We start from the raw sequence: 15774 nt of genomic DNA, 5'->3' as shown, positions 1-15774 counted from the left end.
TCGGTTACTCAGCGTTAGCTCCGCCCGCTGCCGGAGTGCCCGGGCCGGGCGGCTGACCGCAATGCTGCACCTCAGAGTGCTATGCCCCCCCCCCCCCTTAATGGTAGGCAGGTCCGACAACGACTCAGTGGGCCGTTAAGTGTCCGCGGGACGTAAAAGGGAAATAATGTTTGAGAGGCACGACAAGAAAGAAAGCAGCAAAGGATTCAAACAAAATTGCTGTTCTTACAAGTGTTTGGATCAGTGATTGAAGAATGACATTATACATAAATCATAAGCGCGAAATGATAAAAGTTTAATATAAATTGTGTGGAAATGACTTGAAGTAGTCTTGTTCGCGGCCAAAAATCCTATAATGCTTTAAAATAATGGGTTTGGGTCTGCCTCTGGTTTAAAAGAAATCGAAAGATAACATCAAGCGGCAGTGTATTTTTGACGTGATTGTGTCGCATTTGATACAAAACGTGTGTATCAGACATTATCATACGTCTGTGTGTGCGAAGCGTAAGGGAATGGCGCAGTATGAGTGCGGATTAAGCTTCTGCCTGGAATAAGTGCTTGTACAGATATGTCCTGTCATAAGGGCTGTGAAATAAAAGCGATATAAGCAGGCAAAGGTGGGAGGGGGCCTTTGTGCGTTAAAGTTGCAGGTTTCCTTATGCTGGCGCTGCATGTAAAAAAGTTTTTGGGATTGCGATGTCAAACGGGTGGTTAACGGGTCAATTGGGATTGCGATGTCAAACGGGTGGTTAACGGGCTAGTAAGGCTTTGATCCCACGGAAAGTGGTTGGGTATGAGCCTGACCATGCGGTTACAGGATGGATGTGTGCATGAAAATCTTATCCGTGAAGGTCTTTGCTGGCTGCCATGCAAGACATCCCCTCTGATAGATCTGGCGATATTCCATGTATAACGATGGAGATATTTCACACAACGAAGCAATCACCTTCGGCAGTCATTAATGACTATTCCTGACGGATTGGATAAAAGCGTGACGACCAGCCGATTCCTATTCATACACGTCAGCAGAAATGCTTCGACCACATTCCGGAGCAGACGCGCCTGGCACAATTGGCAGTGACTCGGCCCCGCCGCCGTTGCGTCAGCATCTGGGGCGCAGTGAGTGTGAAGTTTTCAAGTCGGCCGTGTTCGTGTGCCTCCTCGTGACCATCCGAAGTCGCAAGGCCACCCGGACAGCCAGCACCAGAGGGGGGGGGGGGGGCTCCTCTCGGACGAGCGGTCACGGCGTCCCCTCCCCTCCCCCTCCGCCGGTAGAAGACACCAGCGTTTCTCCGACGTTGAAGCAGACGGCATACTACCCATTCAGATGTTGTTTACAAATCGCGGCTATGTGGAACGTGCGCACCTCGGCTGGGCATTCATAAGCACATCTGTGCAGACTGTGGGACTGGGAGTGTACAATCGTTTGACGAGTTGGTGTGACAGTGCCGTAGCTGTTGGTGGCTTCGAGGGGATAGAGCTCTCCCCATCTGTAGGATCGTTGGGTGAGCCTAGCCCATCTTTACATGATCTGTTCGTTAAGGCTCGTTTATCCCTGGATATTTGGTGACTATGTCATGCCCATGGATTGTTTACGTCAATTGTTTATGGCAGGTAGCTGATCGCTCTCTACTGGGACCTTGTTTGTTATTAAATCACAGCGACGGGCGCTAATGCAGCAGCGGTGGTGGCGGTTGTCCACGTTTGTCACCTCTTCCAGGCTTCTGGTATTTACTAGACTGACAATCCCCAGTTGAAAAAGGGCAAGGTCTTTTCAAGACTTGATCATTTTTATTCCATCGACTGGGATACCCTTTAGTTATCAGCGTGGTGATCCGAGACTTTTTTCAATTTTGCACTTAAAAAGTGTGGTCTGGTGCTGCAACGAATACACGTGGTTAAGCCAGAAGATTGCATTGGCCTGTATCTAGAAAAAGTTTCAAAACGGCTTAGTGCGAATGTCAGACAAAGGAAACATTGCTCTAACATCACCAACACCCCAGTTAGTTAGTTTCTCAGGTCCCAACACCTAACACGCGGTGTTGTATAAAAGTCGTATAACAGGTGTGGGGCCTCCGCGCGATTTTAGCGTCTCATTCGCCCAAGTTTAGCATGACGTCACTGGAGCCCTCACTCCGCCAGCACTGCGTGTATACGCGCGCGGTGAGAAACATTCCGAACGGGACACTCGCCTTTCTGTCGGTTACAGTCATCTTGTATGACAAATTAGGCGCGCGAAGGTATTCTTTCTTCTATTTACCTCAACAAAATGTGTTGTGGCATCAAAAATAGGCTTGTTGTGGATTAGTGAAACTGGACCAAATCTGCATCGTCCGCACCAACCGGGATCGGTTAGCGTTGGTATCAATGTAGCATGTCAGGCTCATGCAGCCAGGCTTCCTTTTCTTACACTGGCCGTCAGAGGTTTCTGTGTCGCCCCTACACACATGCGAACAGGCCGTGAGCCGGGCCAGCTTGGATGTCAGGCGGTCGATATGAAGGTCCCGGCTGAGTTTGGTCGGACAGCTTGTGATGCACCAGCTGCGACCCGTGGCGGTTGGCATGCTACTTCCCGAGCAGGTCTCATGTGAACGGTGACTGCCGCCTTGACCTCAGCAGGCTCCACACGGAGCCCTGACCACACGTCCCAAGGCGGACGCAGTGGCCTCATCAGGATCCACACAGAGCCCTGACCACAAGTCCCAAGGCGGACGCAGAGACCTTAGCAGGCTCCACACAGAGCTCCGACGCGTCCTAAGGCGGACGCAGTGACCCCAGCAGGCCCCACATACAGTTCGGTTCATTCATTCCAAGGCGGTCTCATTTCCCGAGAACGGCAAACACACTGTCTAGTTCACGCTTTTGCAGGTAGTCGCTGGGACCCCAGCGTGTCACACTCACGTAGATCGGTGCATGCGTCCTAAAAAAAGTCGCCGGGCGCCCCTCTGCTTCTGGCCAAGAGCAGCGAGAACAGACGCTGCTGCGTCGCGCTCCTCCCCAGTTCCATCCCGATGTAATGCTCAAACAGCTTCATTAACATCTTTGACATGCAGCTTCTTCAGCGTCTTTGAAAGGCGAACGCCCACAGTATTCAATATCTAGAGTCCGGGGTTAACAATTTCGATTAACCCACAAAGAATGTGCCACCTAAACTTAAAGCGTATGAAAACTGTGTTTACACGTGCTACTTAAGCAGGTTATCAGAGCGACATAGACGTTAACGTCGTCAATGTCTTAAACCGAGGAGCTCTCATTCTTTAGATTGTTGTTAGGGTATGAGCCGTAGCAATTTAGGTTATGGCTAGCTTTTCCGCAAAACAGGGTCTGTTGGATACATTGTAGTAACAGCAAATTCACGGGTTTTGGGGCCATATCTGTGCGATATGCCCACAACGGGAAGATATTCAGTTGTCAGCATTTCAATTGGAGGTTGTACCTGACGGTCAAGCGTCTCAAAATGTTCTGCTGCTTATCATCTTCTGCATCTAAAATAAAAAAATATATTGGCTCTGCCTGCGGAAAGTTCAGTGGTTTATTTGTCCAGGCTGCTGTTCGGAACTGCAGATTTTGCAGCCAATTTATATCACAAAATGAATTTGACAAGATCTTATATGGTTTACTTATTCTGTGCCCAATGGTTACGCATGTGAGCTATCTGGCAGATGATAGTTAAAAACTAAGAAAGATAGTGGGAGGTAGGAAGATGACCTCCATAGATGCAGGCATATTAATTTAGTTTAGTAACATTACATTTGCTTCGCAAGGCAAGCTAAAAATCAGGCACACTTGTACTGCTAAAACTGGCCCTGCCGTACTTCTGTTTGTAAGGAACTTAATGGTCTTATTCACCAACGATGAATTTAGCAAATGGACAACTTGAAACGCTAGAAGCAGAGTTTAAAAAGTTTCATTTTCTTATTGTACAAACAAGTCATAAAATTATGGAAGACAGCAGATGATTAGCTGTTATCCGGTGTGATTAAGTGTATTTCGACTGTATTTCTAACGTCATCGTTGTTGAACACTCGGCTTTTGAAATGCGTTGTCTACGCTATCTACCAAATGCGCGCGTGCAGCCTGCCCGAACTCCCACAACCTCGTGGTTGGCAGAGACATGCGCTTTAAATAGAAAGAGAATGCTGAATCATGAGACTGAAGAAATCAAACAACTGGAAAGTACCGTGCGTATGATGCTTTTATGTGTCAGCATTTCTCTTGAGCTGAGCATTTTATCGTCTAGTTTCTTTCATTTCGTGAAAGTCGGTTCATGATTTTCCGTGATGTGAGTAAAGAGGTTTAGCCTTTTAACGGGGATTTTGCGCTGATTTCAGGACGTGTTACGTCCTTGGTCGCCGATGCCATGTAGGACAACTGAATGTGCCAGATTACCTCGAGACAGTCGGGGGCTCCAGGGGCAGAATTGACGGGCTTCGAGAAAACCCCGCAATCCTCCAGATGGTCAAGGGAATGACACAGTCGGATCGGTCCATGGCTGTTAAGAGATCCCAAAATGGTTAGGGACAAGGCACGATGCACACACGAGTCACGCACGGAGATCTCTATACCTGTAACTAAAAAAAGACTTGCGGCTCTTCTTGTCTTTTCGCTAGGTGACCTCCGATCAGGATTTCCTGGAGTTGTGGTGCTAAAATTACGGTCAAATGCACCCAGTTATTGCACCCACCAATTATTCTTATGCACCCACCACCCACCACCACCAAATGCACCAGCCAACTATATCGCATTCCCTAGTTAGGATTTTCACCCACAAGTCCCTTATGGCTTATGAATAATGTTAACTTTCATCATTGGCTTAGCACAAGAGGCTGGTGTGTCTGTGCCGAACCAATTTTTTAGTTCGTATGACAACTCTCGTACTTGCCATACCACATTCTCCAACCACGGGTGGAACTCGAGGTCTGAGCGCATCAAACCCTATCAAACTCCTCAAATCGCTGTCATGCTTCACGCCGCACTGGTGTCAACACTGAATTACGGCGCGTGGGCAAGGTCAGACATTCCTGGACACGGATGGCGGCATGTGTCGCGTTCGACGCTGACACGGTGAGACCACATAGCAGCCCGACGTTTGGTCAGAACTCGGGTGGGCCACTCCTCGGCTTTTACTTTCTCCTGACGCGTCGCCGCCCTCGGTCAACCCCTTGGAAGAGCCAGACGCGTCGCTGGTACGGGCCCAGCTCAAAGTGGTCCTCTCAGGTCCCCGACTGGCTGCTGGGTGATGGCGGTAGGCCGGGGTGGTCCTCTCAGGTCCTCGACTGGCTGCGGGGGGCTGGCGGCAGGCCGGGCAAGGGCTCAACGGCTCCCATTGGACGAGACGGTTGGAGTGGGTTTTAGAGAGGTGGCGAGGTGAGGTGAGATAAATGGGGCACGAGGCCCAAGGCACGTTGCACGAGACATCTCTCGCGCAACTGCTGATTCCGGCTTGCACGGCGCAAAGGTCAAGGCTGACGTCAGTAGACGTGGACACAGTAAATGGCCTCCCACGAGAATTTGACAAACATTACACATCATGAAAAATGCAGTGGAAGGCGTTGTATGACCAGCAGTCTGTACCACCCGCAGGTATTTCGACACTTCGACGCCAATGGAGGACTATCAGCTCCAGCGAGAGACGCCGGCTAGCCAGCCGGCGGCTCCCACCACGCCGAAGTAGTGACGTGCCCCCGCAGGGGCCTCCTCCTGGCAGCGGGCACGGTCAACACCAGCGTCCTGTCCTGGAGCGGACCGCCAGACGGACCCGTCTATTTGCCCCGCTCATCCGCCTTGCTCTTCGGTGCATGCTAACCGGACGGCGACGGTTGCGCAACGCTGACCGCCAGCCGCCAGCCCGACGCTGCCCAGGGCCTGACCACGCCGGTAACTCCTGGGCCCGTCGGCAGCCACCGGCGGCGGAGCGCTGCCCAGGGCCTGACCACCCAGCAGCCAGTCGGGTAACTCCAGGGTCCGTCGGCAGCCACCGGCGGCGGAGCGCTGCCCAGGGCCTGACCGCGCCGGTAACTCCAGGGTCCGTCGGCAGCCACCGGCGGCGGAGCGCTGCCCAGGGCCTGACCACGCCGGCAGCCACCGGCGGCGGAGCGCTGCCCAGGGCCTGACCGCGCCGGCAACTCCAGGGCCCGCCGGCCGGAGGCACGTCCGACCTTGACGGTCAGCCGAGTGCCGCCTAACCAGAGCGGAATGGCCCTGGAGTGCGTGATTAGAGTGAATTTTGGACTGGATAGCATTGACTGATCTAAGGCCACTAGCAGAGCATAAGATGACTTCATGGTTCTGAATGTTGTGGCCGCTCTGACGACCTATCGGAACGGAGCGTGTCTGTCAATGCGATTCCGTGTGTGGGAATAGCCATTTTACCCCGAGGGCTGTACAGTGCGAAAAGAAGGCCACGCTGTCCGAGCCGTGAACATCGCGCTTCACAATTCCAATGATCGTCTGAGAGCATGCCGTCGACATTTTGCCACTGAATTCTGGGGGCTACCTTTGAGCCTGAAACGAGTTGTAGAACTTAGTGCGAGCGTGCCAGTAGCGTTGCGTTCGTGTTATTACACGCGTGTAATGGATGCCAAATTCAATCTGTATTGTTTATTTTCGTGCCCGACGCAGTGAAATATTTTTGAGATAACTGCATATGATTTTCAAGATGAAAGCAGTAAGTGTGGGTAGATTGTAGGCTCTGCTCACATTTCAGTCCAACACGGCTGATTGATATGTGTCACGGCTCGTGAGCCTGAGCAGCCCCTTTACCGGTGAAGCTGCGTAGAGCGTCGGGCCTCATCACCACAGTTTCAATGTTATCATCACTCGGTCGCGTACCGGGCAGTGCACATTACAAAACGGTGAATCTTTTTACAGAACTATGGCTAGCCGTAGGCTCCCAAAACGGAGGAAACCACGGCTCTGCTTCGGTAAAAACAGTGGCATAGTGGCAAAGTCTACTGGAAGCTGCGGAACGGTTGAGGCCGTTGTCACACTGTCCTGGCGTGTTGTTCTGTCTGCTGAGGCCCAACGGATGCATGAGTAGCTGTACTACACCAGTATTGCTTAGTCCTACCTGCTGGACCCGTTCCTATAACGGCAGTAGCTAGGCCAGAGTGCGCGTCGGGCATGGTTTCGTAGCCGAGGATCGCAGGACGGGCCGCAGCCTTCACGCCCCAGTGGACCGACCGCAGCTGCTAATTACCCGTGAACTGGGCTGTCATAATAGTCAAACGCAACGAGACCCACCGCTTCACGGCCGCTGTAGAGTTGAAATAACGCCGGCCTCGGTACACCACCCGGCACGGCCTCAGACAGCCCCAGCGCACGCGCTAGACACCTCTGCCGACGGCCGCAGTACACACACCAGGCACGGCCTCATACGGCCCCAGTGCACCACATGACACGTCTACATACGGCCGCAGTGCACCACCTGACACGGCCCCATATGGCCCCAGCACACCACCTGACACGTCTACATACGGCCGCAGTGCACCGCCTGACACGGCCTCATACGACACCAGTACGCCACCTGACACGTCGGCAGACGACCTCAGTGAACCACCTGACACGGCCTCATACGGCCCCAGCACACCACCCGACACGTCTACATACGGCCAAAGTGCACCACCTGACACGGCCTCATACGGCACCAGTATGCCACCTGACATGTCGGCAGACGACCCCAGTATACCACCAGACACGTCTGCAAACGGCCCCAGCGCACACACCTGTCACGCTCTCAGACGGCCCCAGTACACGTGCCTGACCTCTATAGCGGCGTCATTGGAGCCCAGATTAGATGTACACCAGCGCACAGGGATGCAGTTCTTGTTAGGATATAACGGAGGTCAGGATCACGCCCTGAAAGGCCAGCCATTGACAGGAACTGTCTATGGCTGGCCTTTCCCCATAGACCCTTTGGTCTATGGGTCGTACTAGACATTTCCTAGGCCCTCAGATGAGTTGCCAGAACGACAGTGGTCAAAGAGGCAGTATGAGGGATCGATAACTGGAGCGGATATATTACATCCCAGATGCTTGCAAGTATCAGTATTGAGCTTCTCACATTGCAGGGTAAGAACTGTGTGGCCTGAACCACCAGAAATCCTGTTGATGACGGTAAGTCCATGATGCGCTGGAATGAAATATAATGTGTGACGATGTGAGCCTGTATTACAGTAGATTTCTTGAGCACATCTACTAGAAAAGGTTGCCAGATCTCTTCCACATTGGAATCACACAAGAGAGAAAACGAGGGCACAAGGATGCGTTTATTAAGGACAATCTAGACAGAAATGCGCTGTACGTTGGCACGTGATTGTAACGCACCTCACAGTATAAGTCTCGTTAACCCAATCTGTGCCAGTGTAGCAGATTGCCCTCGCACGGAAATGTAGCGCGGTAGATTTAAAGCGCGAAATGAAGAACTTGTCCATGGCGAGTCCAGTTCCTAGTGTTTTGGTAAATTCCGCGGCAGCGGGAAGGGAAAAGCTGTCAACCTCAAATGGTGCTCCTGACGCTGCGCTGACTCATCACTCGTGCTCACACCGGCCTCGATGGTGTAAATCGCCGTCGCAAACCAGCGGATCAGTAATCTGGGATAGGTAACCTGGGATAGGTAACCTGCGTTGGCGAACCAGCGGGATAGGTAACCTGGGATAGGTATCCTGGGATAGGTAACCTGGGATAGGTAACTTGCGTTGGCGAACCAGTGGGATAGGTAACCTGGGATAGGTAACTTGCGTTGGCGAACCGGCGGGACAGGTAACCTGCGTTGGCGCAAAGCAATACGTCATGACGTGTATTTCAAACATCACCACTGTAAAACACACCGGCCGCGCGCCGTCTAAGGCGCCAGACCACGCGCACAGCGTCCGTCGATCGATCGTTCGACACATCGCTTCTACAAAGTATGGCAACACAGAGATGAATATGATCGTCGGTACGCGCATATGACGTCACAATCCTGTCCAGAGGCCACATCCGTCACATACTAACGGCTCCGGTAGCGTCGCCGCGAGCCCGCGCGGCGCGCCGCCAGTCGCAGCACACCCGTAACATTCACCGGCGAGTCGGACCACCCCCCCCCCCCCCCCCCTCCGGTGGCAGAGTCTTTCAAGCCGTCACATAGCGGCATTCGAGTGAACTTCAGCTTCCCCGGAAGGTCCAGTGATGAGGCCGATCAGGTCAATCGCTGGCATGATGATGCACATTTGAAGACCTGTCTTCCTGAGGTTGGACAGGCATACATATCTCATGACAAACCATGCAAGTAAACGAGCTCCTCGAGTCTAGCAATCGCACCAGACGTGGACATCTGTGCCGTTGTAGTTGCATCCACCATGTAAAGAGGGCAGCACCTGCCCGAGATTAGCGGTTGCGTCATTGTCGTAACAACCATAGTATAACAGGGTACAAATAGGGAGTAAATCTCACAAAGGCTCGTCATCGCAGGCGACAGTCCACACTTACGTCAACCCACACTAAATACGGCTTTGTTCTGCAAAAACAATGTCACTCAGGCACCCCACGGCGGTCGTTTCGACGGGGCAGGCCATCTACAATTAAAGCACCAGAATCAGACTCAAAGTAACAATAATGCCAACAAATCCGAGCGCAACCTGACAGCTCGGTGGTTTACACTTCCACATGCACGAGGCAACACATCGGGTCGTTCCCACGACACTACAAATCACAACGTCAAACACTGAGGCCAAGTGCCAGCTGCACCACAGGCCGGCCAGAGCACCACCGCACGCACCGCCACGGTAGTCCAGCGGACGTCTGTCACACTCCTGCGCGCGCGAACGCAGCCTGCGGCGGCCGTCACCCGAGCAGGCGCCGCCGCCGCCGCCCGGCCAGCGTCCTCCCCGTTCGCCGCCGCGCCGTCCCTCAGTCGGGCATGTCGATGACCATGGCCGGCGCCACTGGCTTCTCCTTCTTCTTGGCGGCCGGCGCGGCCGGCGCGGCAGGCGTCCGCTCGGCGGCTGGCGACGAGGTGCGCCGCTCGGGCGCGTGGTACGAGATGTTGCAGTACTCGCGCAGGCACGGACAGACGTCGAACAGAAACGTGCAGAAGTCGCGCCGCAGTCCGAACCACCCTGCGGGCCGGCGGGACGCTGTCAGCGGCGCAGCACGCGCACGGGGCAGGCGGGAGGGCCGCTGGGAGGATTTTGTCCGGTGATGAAGCAGCCCTGGATGTCCTGGGTACATCATATCAAACTGGACGAGGTAGTGCGCCAAAGTATCATGTTGACTGTGCTTCAGCTTGGCCATGGGATGAGCAGCGATTTAAACTGCTCCGACGTTGCCAGAACGCGGCTCGCGATCCACGTTGCATTAATGTGGAGGCTGTTCATTTAATAGCAATTACAAATTGGTAGCAGCTCATGAATGAAAGCTCTGAGGGAAGAAAGAACAACTGTATGGTGATACTCACAATGATTGTTTGGCTTAGAACTGAAGGACATCAACATCAGCGTGAAGAACGTGATGAAAAGTGGTGAGACAGTGGCAAAGTAGCTTAAGTTACTTAGATCATCCAGCTTGTTTGCCAACAGCACCTGGAATATATACATAATTAAATAAAACACATCCTGAAAAAACCAATTGCGGTGCAACCAGGCTGAAAGTATCCCGAATACCATCAAAACATCCACAACTTTGAGTAGTTTGGTGCGGAATGGCGGTCTAGGGCTACTTCAGCATGTATACTCTCTGTCAAAACTCAGCAATGGTAGCTACCTGTACGAATGTTGAAAACGGAACCGCCAGCAAATCAAAGAACTGCTAAAAAGTCTACAATATTTATAAATAGTCTACAACATTTAACTCTGTGAAGAGACCACGACGGAGATGAAAATAAGTTTTGCACGATTTGCATGACGACTTGCACGCACGCTTCCATGGACGCGAGATGACCTCCGACACCGGAGCGTCCTAAGTCTCTAACCACCACCATCATCCCGGCCGCTCACCAGGAAGCCGAGTATGGGCAGGATGAGGAAGCTGTAGCCGAGCGCCGTGTGCGCCGACGTCCGCCGCTGCTCGGCGCTGGCGTTCGGCGTGCGCAGCAGGATGCCGGCGAAGATGATGGCGTACAGCAGGCCGACCACCGAGAGGCAGAGCACGATCCAGAGCGGCACGAATACCACCTCCCAGGACCAGTGCACGAAGCCGTCCAGTCGCAGCGCCAGGAAAATGAACTGCAGTATGTTGACTGAGCACACTAGCTCCAGCTGGCGGGCGCGAGGTGGCGGGTCAGGACGGGCGGCTCTCGGGGCGCACGCAGGGCTCGTCTCTCTCTAACACTGTGGGAGACACGGTGAGCCGAACACGGCCCACAGCGGTGACCTCGTGTCGGTCGCTGGTAGGGTCATGTTAATGGCTGCCAAACGGCTGGCAATCTGACATAAAACAAAGGTTATTAGAAGACTGCTAGAATGATGATCAGTATGCACGTTTGTACGTACTTAGACAACTACTGTAAAATATATATATATATATATATATATATATATATATATATTGCCCAGTACAACGTAGCCACGACGAGCAGCATCCTAAGTCAACGTGAGCCAACAACCAAGTCGACAGGTGCTCTGACCGGAAGGTGTTCTGCAGCTCTCAACCAGCGGCGGTCGTCCCTCACCTCGCACGAACGGTCGTGTTTCACCGCCCACACGCAGACGACGATGCTCAGGATGGAGATGAAGATGAGCGGCACGAACACCAGGATCCACATGTGACGGCCCGACTCCAGCCGGTCGCAGACGAGCAGCTCGAACATGAGGAGCACCAGGTGCACCGCCAGACTGATCAACATGGCTTTGAAGTGCACGTACGCGTCGCCCTCCATCCTGTCGGTAGTCGCAGCTGGTCAGCGCTCCAGGGACAGCGCCCATCCACCGGCGGCACGGCACGCCCCGGGCTTCCCATTTCTCGCCGGTTTTCAGTTAGCGGTAGACGTGATGTCATATCGGAAGAGCAGCTGACCAGATTGCTTCTACAACTGCATGCACAAAATCCGCCAAGGACAAACGCGCTCAGAAGGCGACATAAATCTTAGGCGAGACCAAATTCAGAACCATATACACACAACTTTCCATATGACAAATGACATTCTACAGTATATTGGATGCACATTAGGTTAAATGACATTCCAATCAACATTTCGCTGTAAAAAACAATGCATGCACAAGTATTATCTGAAATGTCAGGAAAACGCCGCTAACACCGACTAAAATAACATGAATCATATATTTACAATCACATCTAATTAGGTGTTAGATGACCGGCAGGCCCTGCCGCCATCTGCCGCGCCCGACTGGCTGCATGGGCCGAGAGATCAGGGTTGAGACCAGCGGACGGACCTGAAGTGGGGGTAGCGCAGCCAGACGGCGATGCCCACAGCCGCGCCCAGCACCACCAGGCCCTTCCAGACCCAGATGGGACTGAACACGGCCCAATAGTTCCACGTCAGCTCGCCGTCCAGGCGCAGCGTCAGCAGCGCCGTGAACGTCAGCAGGCAGCAGTGCACGACGAACTTGCTGTCAGGGTGTGGAAACATCATCCGGTGTTGTGAAAGTTGATGGCAGTTGGATGGGATGGCTAACTCACTTTCCAGGCAATGCAGTGCAGCATTCTGCTTGATATGAATCAAGATGCATTGTACAAATTGTATTCTACAGTGCTTGAATTGTCATAGTTGGGAAATCTACACACTTGACCAGCAACCCAAAACCCTTTTCCACAAATTAATCAACAAAACTAATTTCATAGGAGTTAAAGAATTATACAGTGGGTCATTCAAAATGAAGGGAAGTGGAATCAAAATAAATAGAGTGCAACATATTTTTTAGCTGTATTGTGTATTATTTAGATGATAAAGTGCATAAAGAGATAAAGATTAATTTGCAGTTCTTCCACCCATACTGATGATGCACAGATGTGAACACGATGGCATGCACTGATTGCATTACACCAGTTACAACAGCATTGCTGACCTTGTTGCAGAAGGAATTTACCTCCAAAATGGGCGCAGTCAGCTCCCTGATTCTGATGACGAGCTTACAATGCCACCAGCATTATGGGGGCCCCCAGCGTCCAGTACGATCAACATTTGGGCACCTATGGCTGCATGATAGCTGTATCATAGTCATAATTTAAGTCAAAATTTTCCAGCACGACCCTAAAAAGTTAGTTACAGGATACTTATACAAGCTGCAACATATCTAATAGTTATCAATTGTTTATCAGAATCTGGATGAAATAATACAAAACACACACTTACCATGGATTGAAATCCTGGAAAAACCTGTGGACATCCATTTCTATGCCTGAAAACAAGATTGGGACACATAACCATTAAGTTTCATTGGGAAAAACTGTGGTAATATGCTTCACTCTTTTCAATGTGACATGTGCAATATTAGCTTGTTAACCATAGGTTAACACTGCAGTTCCCTTTTGGGAACATGTTTTTTTGTGCATCACCTAGCAACTAGCATACCTACCAACTGTTTGCTTTGGTGGATATTTTACAGCAAGTAGAATTCCAGATAGCTTCATAGCATTGCTTCCATCTGTTCTTGTAGTTAATAAACAGACCACAGGTCCATGTAAGGCTGTGGTATGCCCACCATAACTGCACTGGTTTATTATTTTATATCCTGATGCATTTACTAGTAAATTCCCTTCATTTAAGAGGAATTAGTAGCAAAGACATCACCATCAAATACATGATTAAGTGCATCAGTGCCCATACCATATTATGGTCTGGAGCCAGGCAGATTGAAAACCAAGGTCTTCTTGTATCATGCAAGTTGCTTGTTACAACTTCCTAGTAAACAACTTGATAAAAAAAACAATTTAATAAAAGAAAACCTGGAAATGCTGCCATCACCATCAACTGTACCAAAATTATTAAGTTACGCCTAAAGACTCCTGAAAGGAAGACATCTGTGGCACCATAAAGCCTGATAAGCCAAACACCATATGATTGTTATCTTCATATTGCTTTGAGAAATTAATGAACAAGAATTCTGGTTGTATTTCTAGCAGTCATGTCATTTCAATAGTTGCTTCAATTGCTCCAACTGGGCCTTACCTCATACTTTATTGGTTAACCACCAATTGACATTTGACTACCAGGTCATGGTAGACATTGGTACATAATGATAAAAAAGAGCACTATATATTAACTGCCATTATTAAGGCAGAACATATCATAAATAATTGTAAAACAGGCCATCGTAACTCTTACCTTGGAACTTAAATAACTATGATAGTGAACATCTGAGTGCTGCAAACACACAGCAACCGCAGCCCCGGCGCCATTCCTAAGCAGTCACAAAATTACGCACATCAAGAAACATAAAAATGTACCCAGCCAAGGTCACAAGATTCCAATGAAATATGCTTCTTGTGTATCCAAGCAGTCTTCTGTATTGGTTGCAGATTGGTCACAATGAGGGGCAAATATGACATATTTGGGTGAGGAATGAAAAGCAAAGAGAATGTGGCATTTTAACAAAACCTTTTGATATGGTGCATATATATGGCCTGGAACGTGGATGCCAATGGGACACTGGGTTGATGGGGGGGGGTCAGTTAGGTTAGGTTAGGTTTGGTTATGTTTGGTTAGGTTAGATTAGGTTAGGTTAGGTTAGGTTAGGTTAGGTTAGGTTAGGTTAGGTTTGGTTAGGCTAGCTTAGGCTAGGTTAGGTTAGGCTAAGTTAGTTTAGGCTGGGCTGGGGGAGTTGAGGTTGTCACGTGTGTGCGGTGCTCGGGAGCTCGATATCATAATTATTAAAATTTGGAGGTAGGAGCATGAATCTACCTGATTTATGATTATTTCTGATACATCCCACCTTAAACATGATGAGTGATGTACAATGCATATACAATAAATATATATATATATATATATATATATATATATATATATATATATATATATATATATATATATGTATACAATGCAAATACAACGCATTTGGCATACAAGACCCAGGAGCCTAGAGCTCCTTACGGCAAGGCTCATGATTTCTTACCTTGTTTAAACAGTTCATGTACTATTTTTCATATGCATGCATTTGCGCTCGGCATACCAACGGTTAAAGCACCCGCAACCCCCGAAAACCAGAGCACATTTCCATGTCGTGGCTAATGACACATCAGCGTAAATACGCTCGCTGACCACACAGCAAAAGTGCATTGGGGTTTACTGTCTCTTATGCGCTTGAACTGTAGGCATGTTGTCGATTTGGTAGGATTGGGAAAGTTTTTTCGTGATCTAATAAAACACTTCACGGTATGGAATGAGCCGTCGATAACAGTGCGCGGCTGAACGCGGATTTGTTGAGATCCGGAGTCGGAATCAGGGCTGTAGTGGCACAGGGGGTACGTTTCCCTTTAGATCCCGAGATCAATGGCCCAAAGCGCTCGAATGGCTGGATGTAGGCGATATTAAGAACCTGGGGGCCCATATCTGGTCGTGTAGGCCAGGCCCCAAAATATCAGTCCGCGGTCTGCATCTAAATTGCCGCTTTATTGGTCTTTTGGGTCATCGGTTGCGTTTTAATTGACGTTTATGTGGCGCATCGGTGATTTCTCATTTCTGTCGCAGAGTCCCAGATTTGGGCAACGAGGCCGCCAACAGGAGTGTCACGGTTCTGCACTGCGCGAATTGTAGAGAGTCTGCCGAATGCATTACACAAATGTATGGAGGTAAAAGCTGTGAAACGTGCGACAGCATTTGAAAAACGTTTTTAATCA

The 15774-nt window shown here is 50.5% G+C and overlaps 1 protein-coding gene across 1 annotated transcript; it reads right to left on the bottom strand.

The window, feature by feature from the left end:
• Positions 1-9101: 9101 nt before the first annotated feature.
• LOC119107698 (transmembrane protein 185B) lies at positions 9102-15091 on the bottom strand. Its single transcript, XM_037231236.1, has 7 exons — positions 15051-15091; positions 13289-13334; positions 12369-12545; positions 11648-11855; positions 10974-11234; positions 10436-10559; positions 9102-10097 (listed from the first exon to the last, which is right to left on the bottom strand). The coding sequence occupies exons 2-7, from the start codon at positions 13324-13326 to the stop codon at positions 9889-9891; spliced, it is 1017 nt and encodes a 338-aa protein (XP_037087131.1). The 5' UTR covers positions 13327-13334; positions 15051-15091; the 3' UTR covers positions 9102-9888.
• Positions 15092-15774: the final 683 nt, after the last annotated feature.

The sequence above is a fragment of the Pollicipes pollicipes genome, unplaced genomic scaffold, assembly GCF_011947565.3.
Source record: "Pollicipes pollicipes isolate AB1234 unplaced genomic scaffold, Ppol_2.1 Scaffold_6686;HRSCAF=7923_pilon_pilon_pilon, whole genome shotgun sequence".
NCBI classification, from domain to species: Eukaryota; Metazoa; Arthropoda; class Thecostraca; order Pollicipedomorpha; family Pollicipedidae; genus Pollicipes; species Pollicipes pollicipes.
This window is presented reverse-complemented; position numbering and strand designations above follow the sequence as displayed.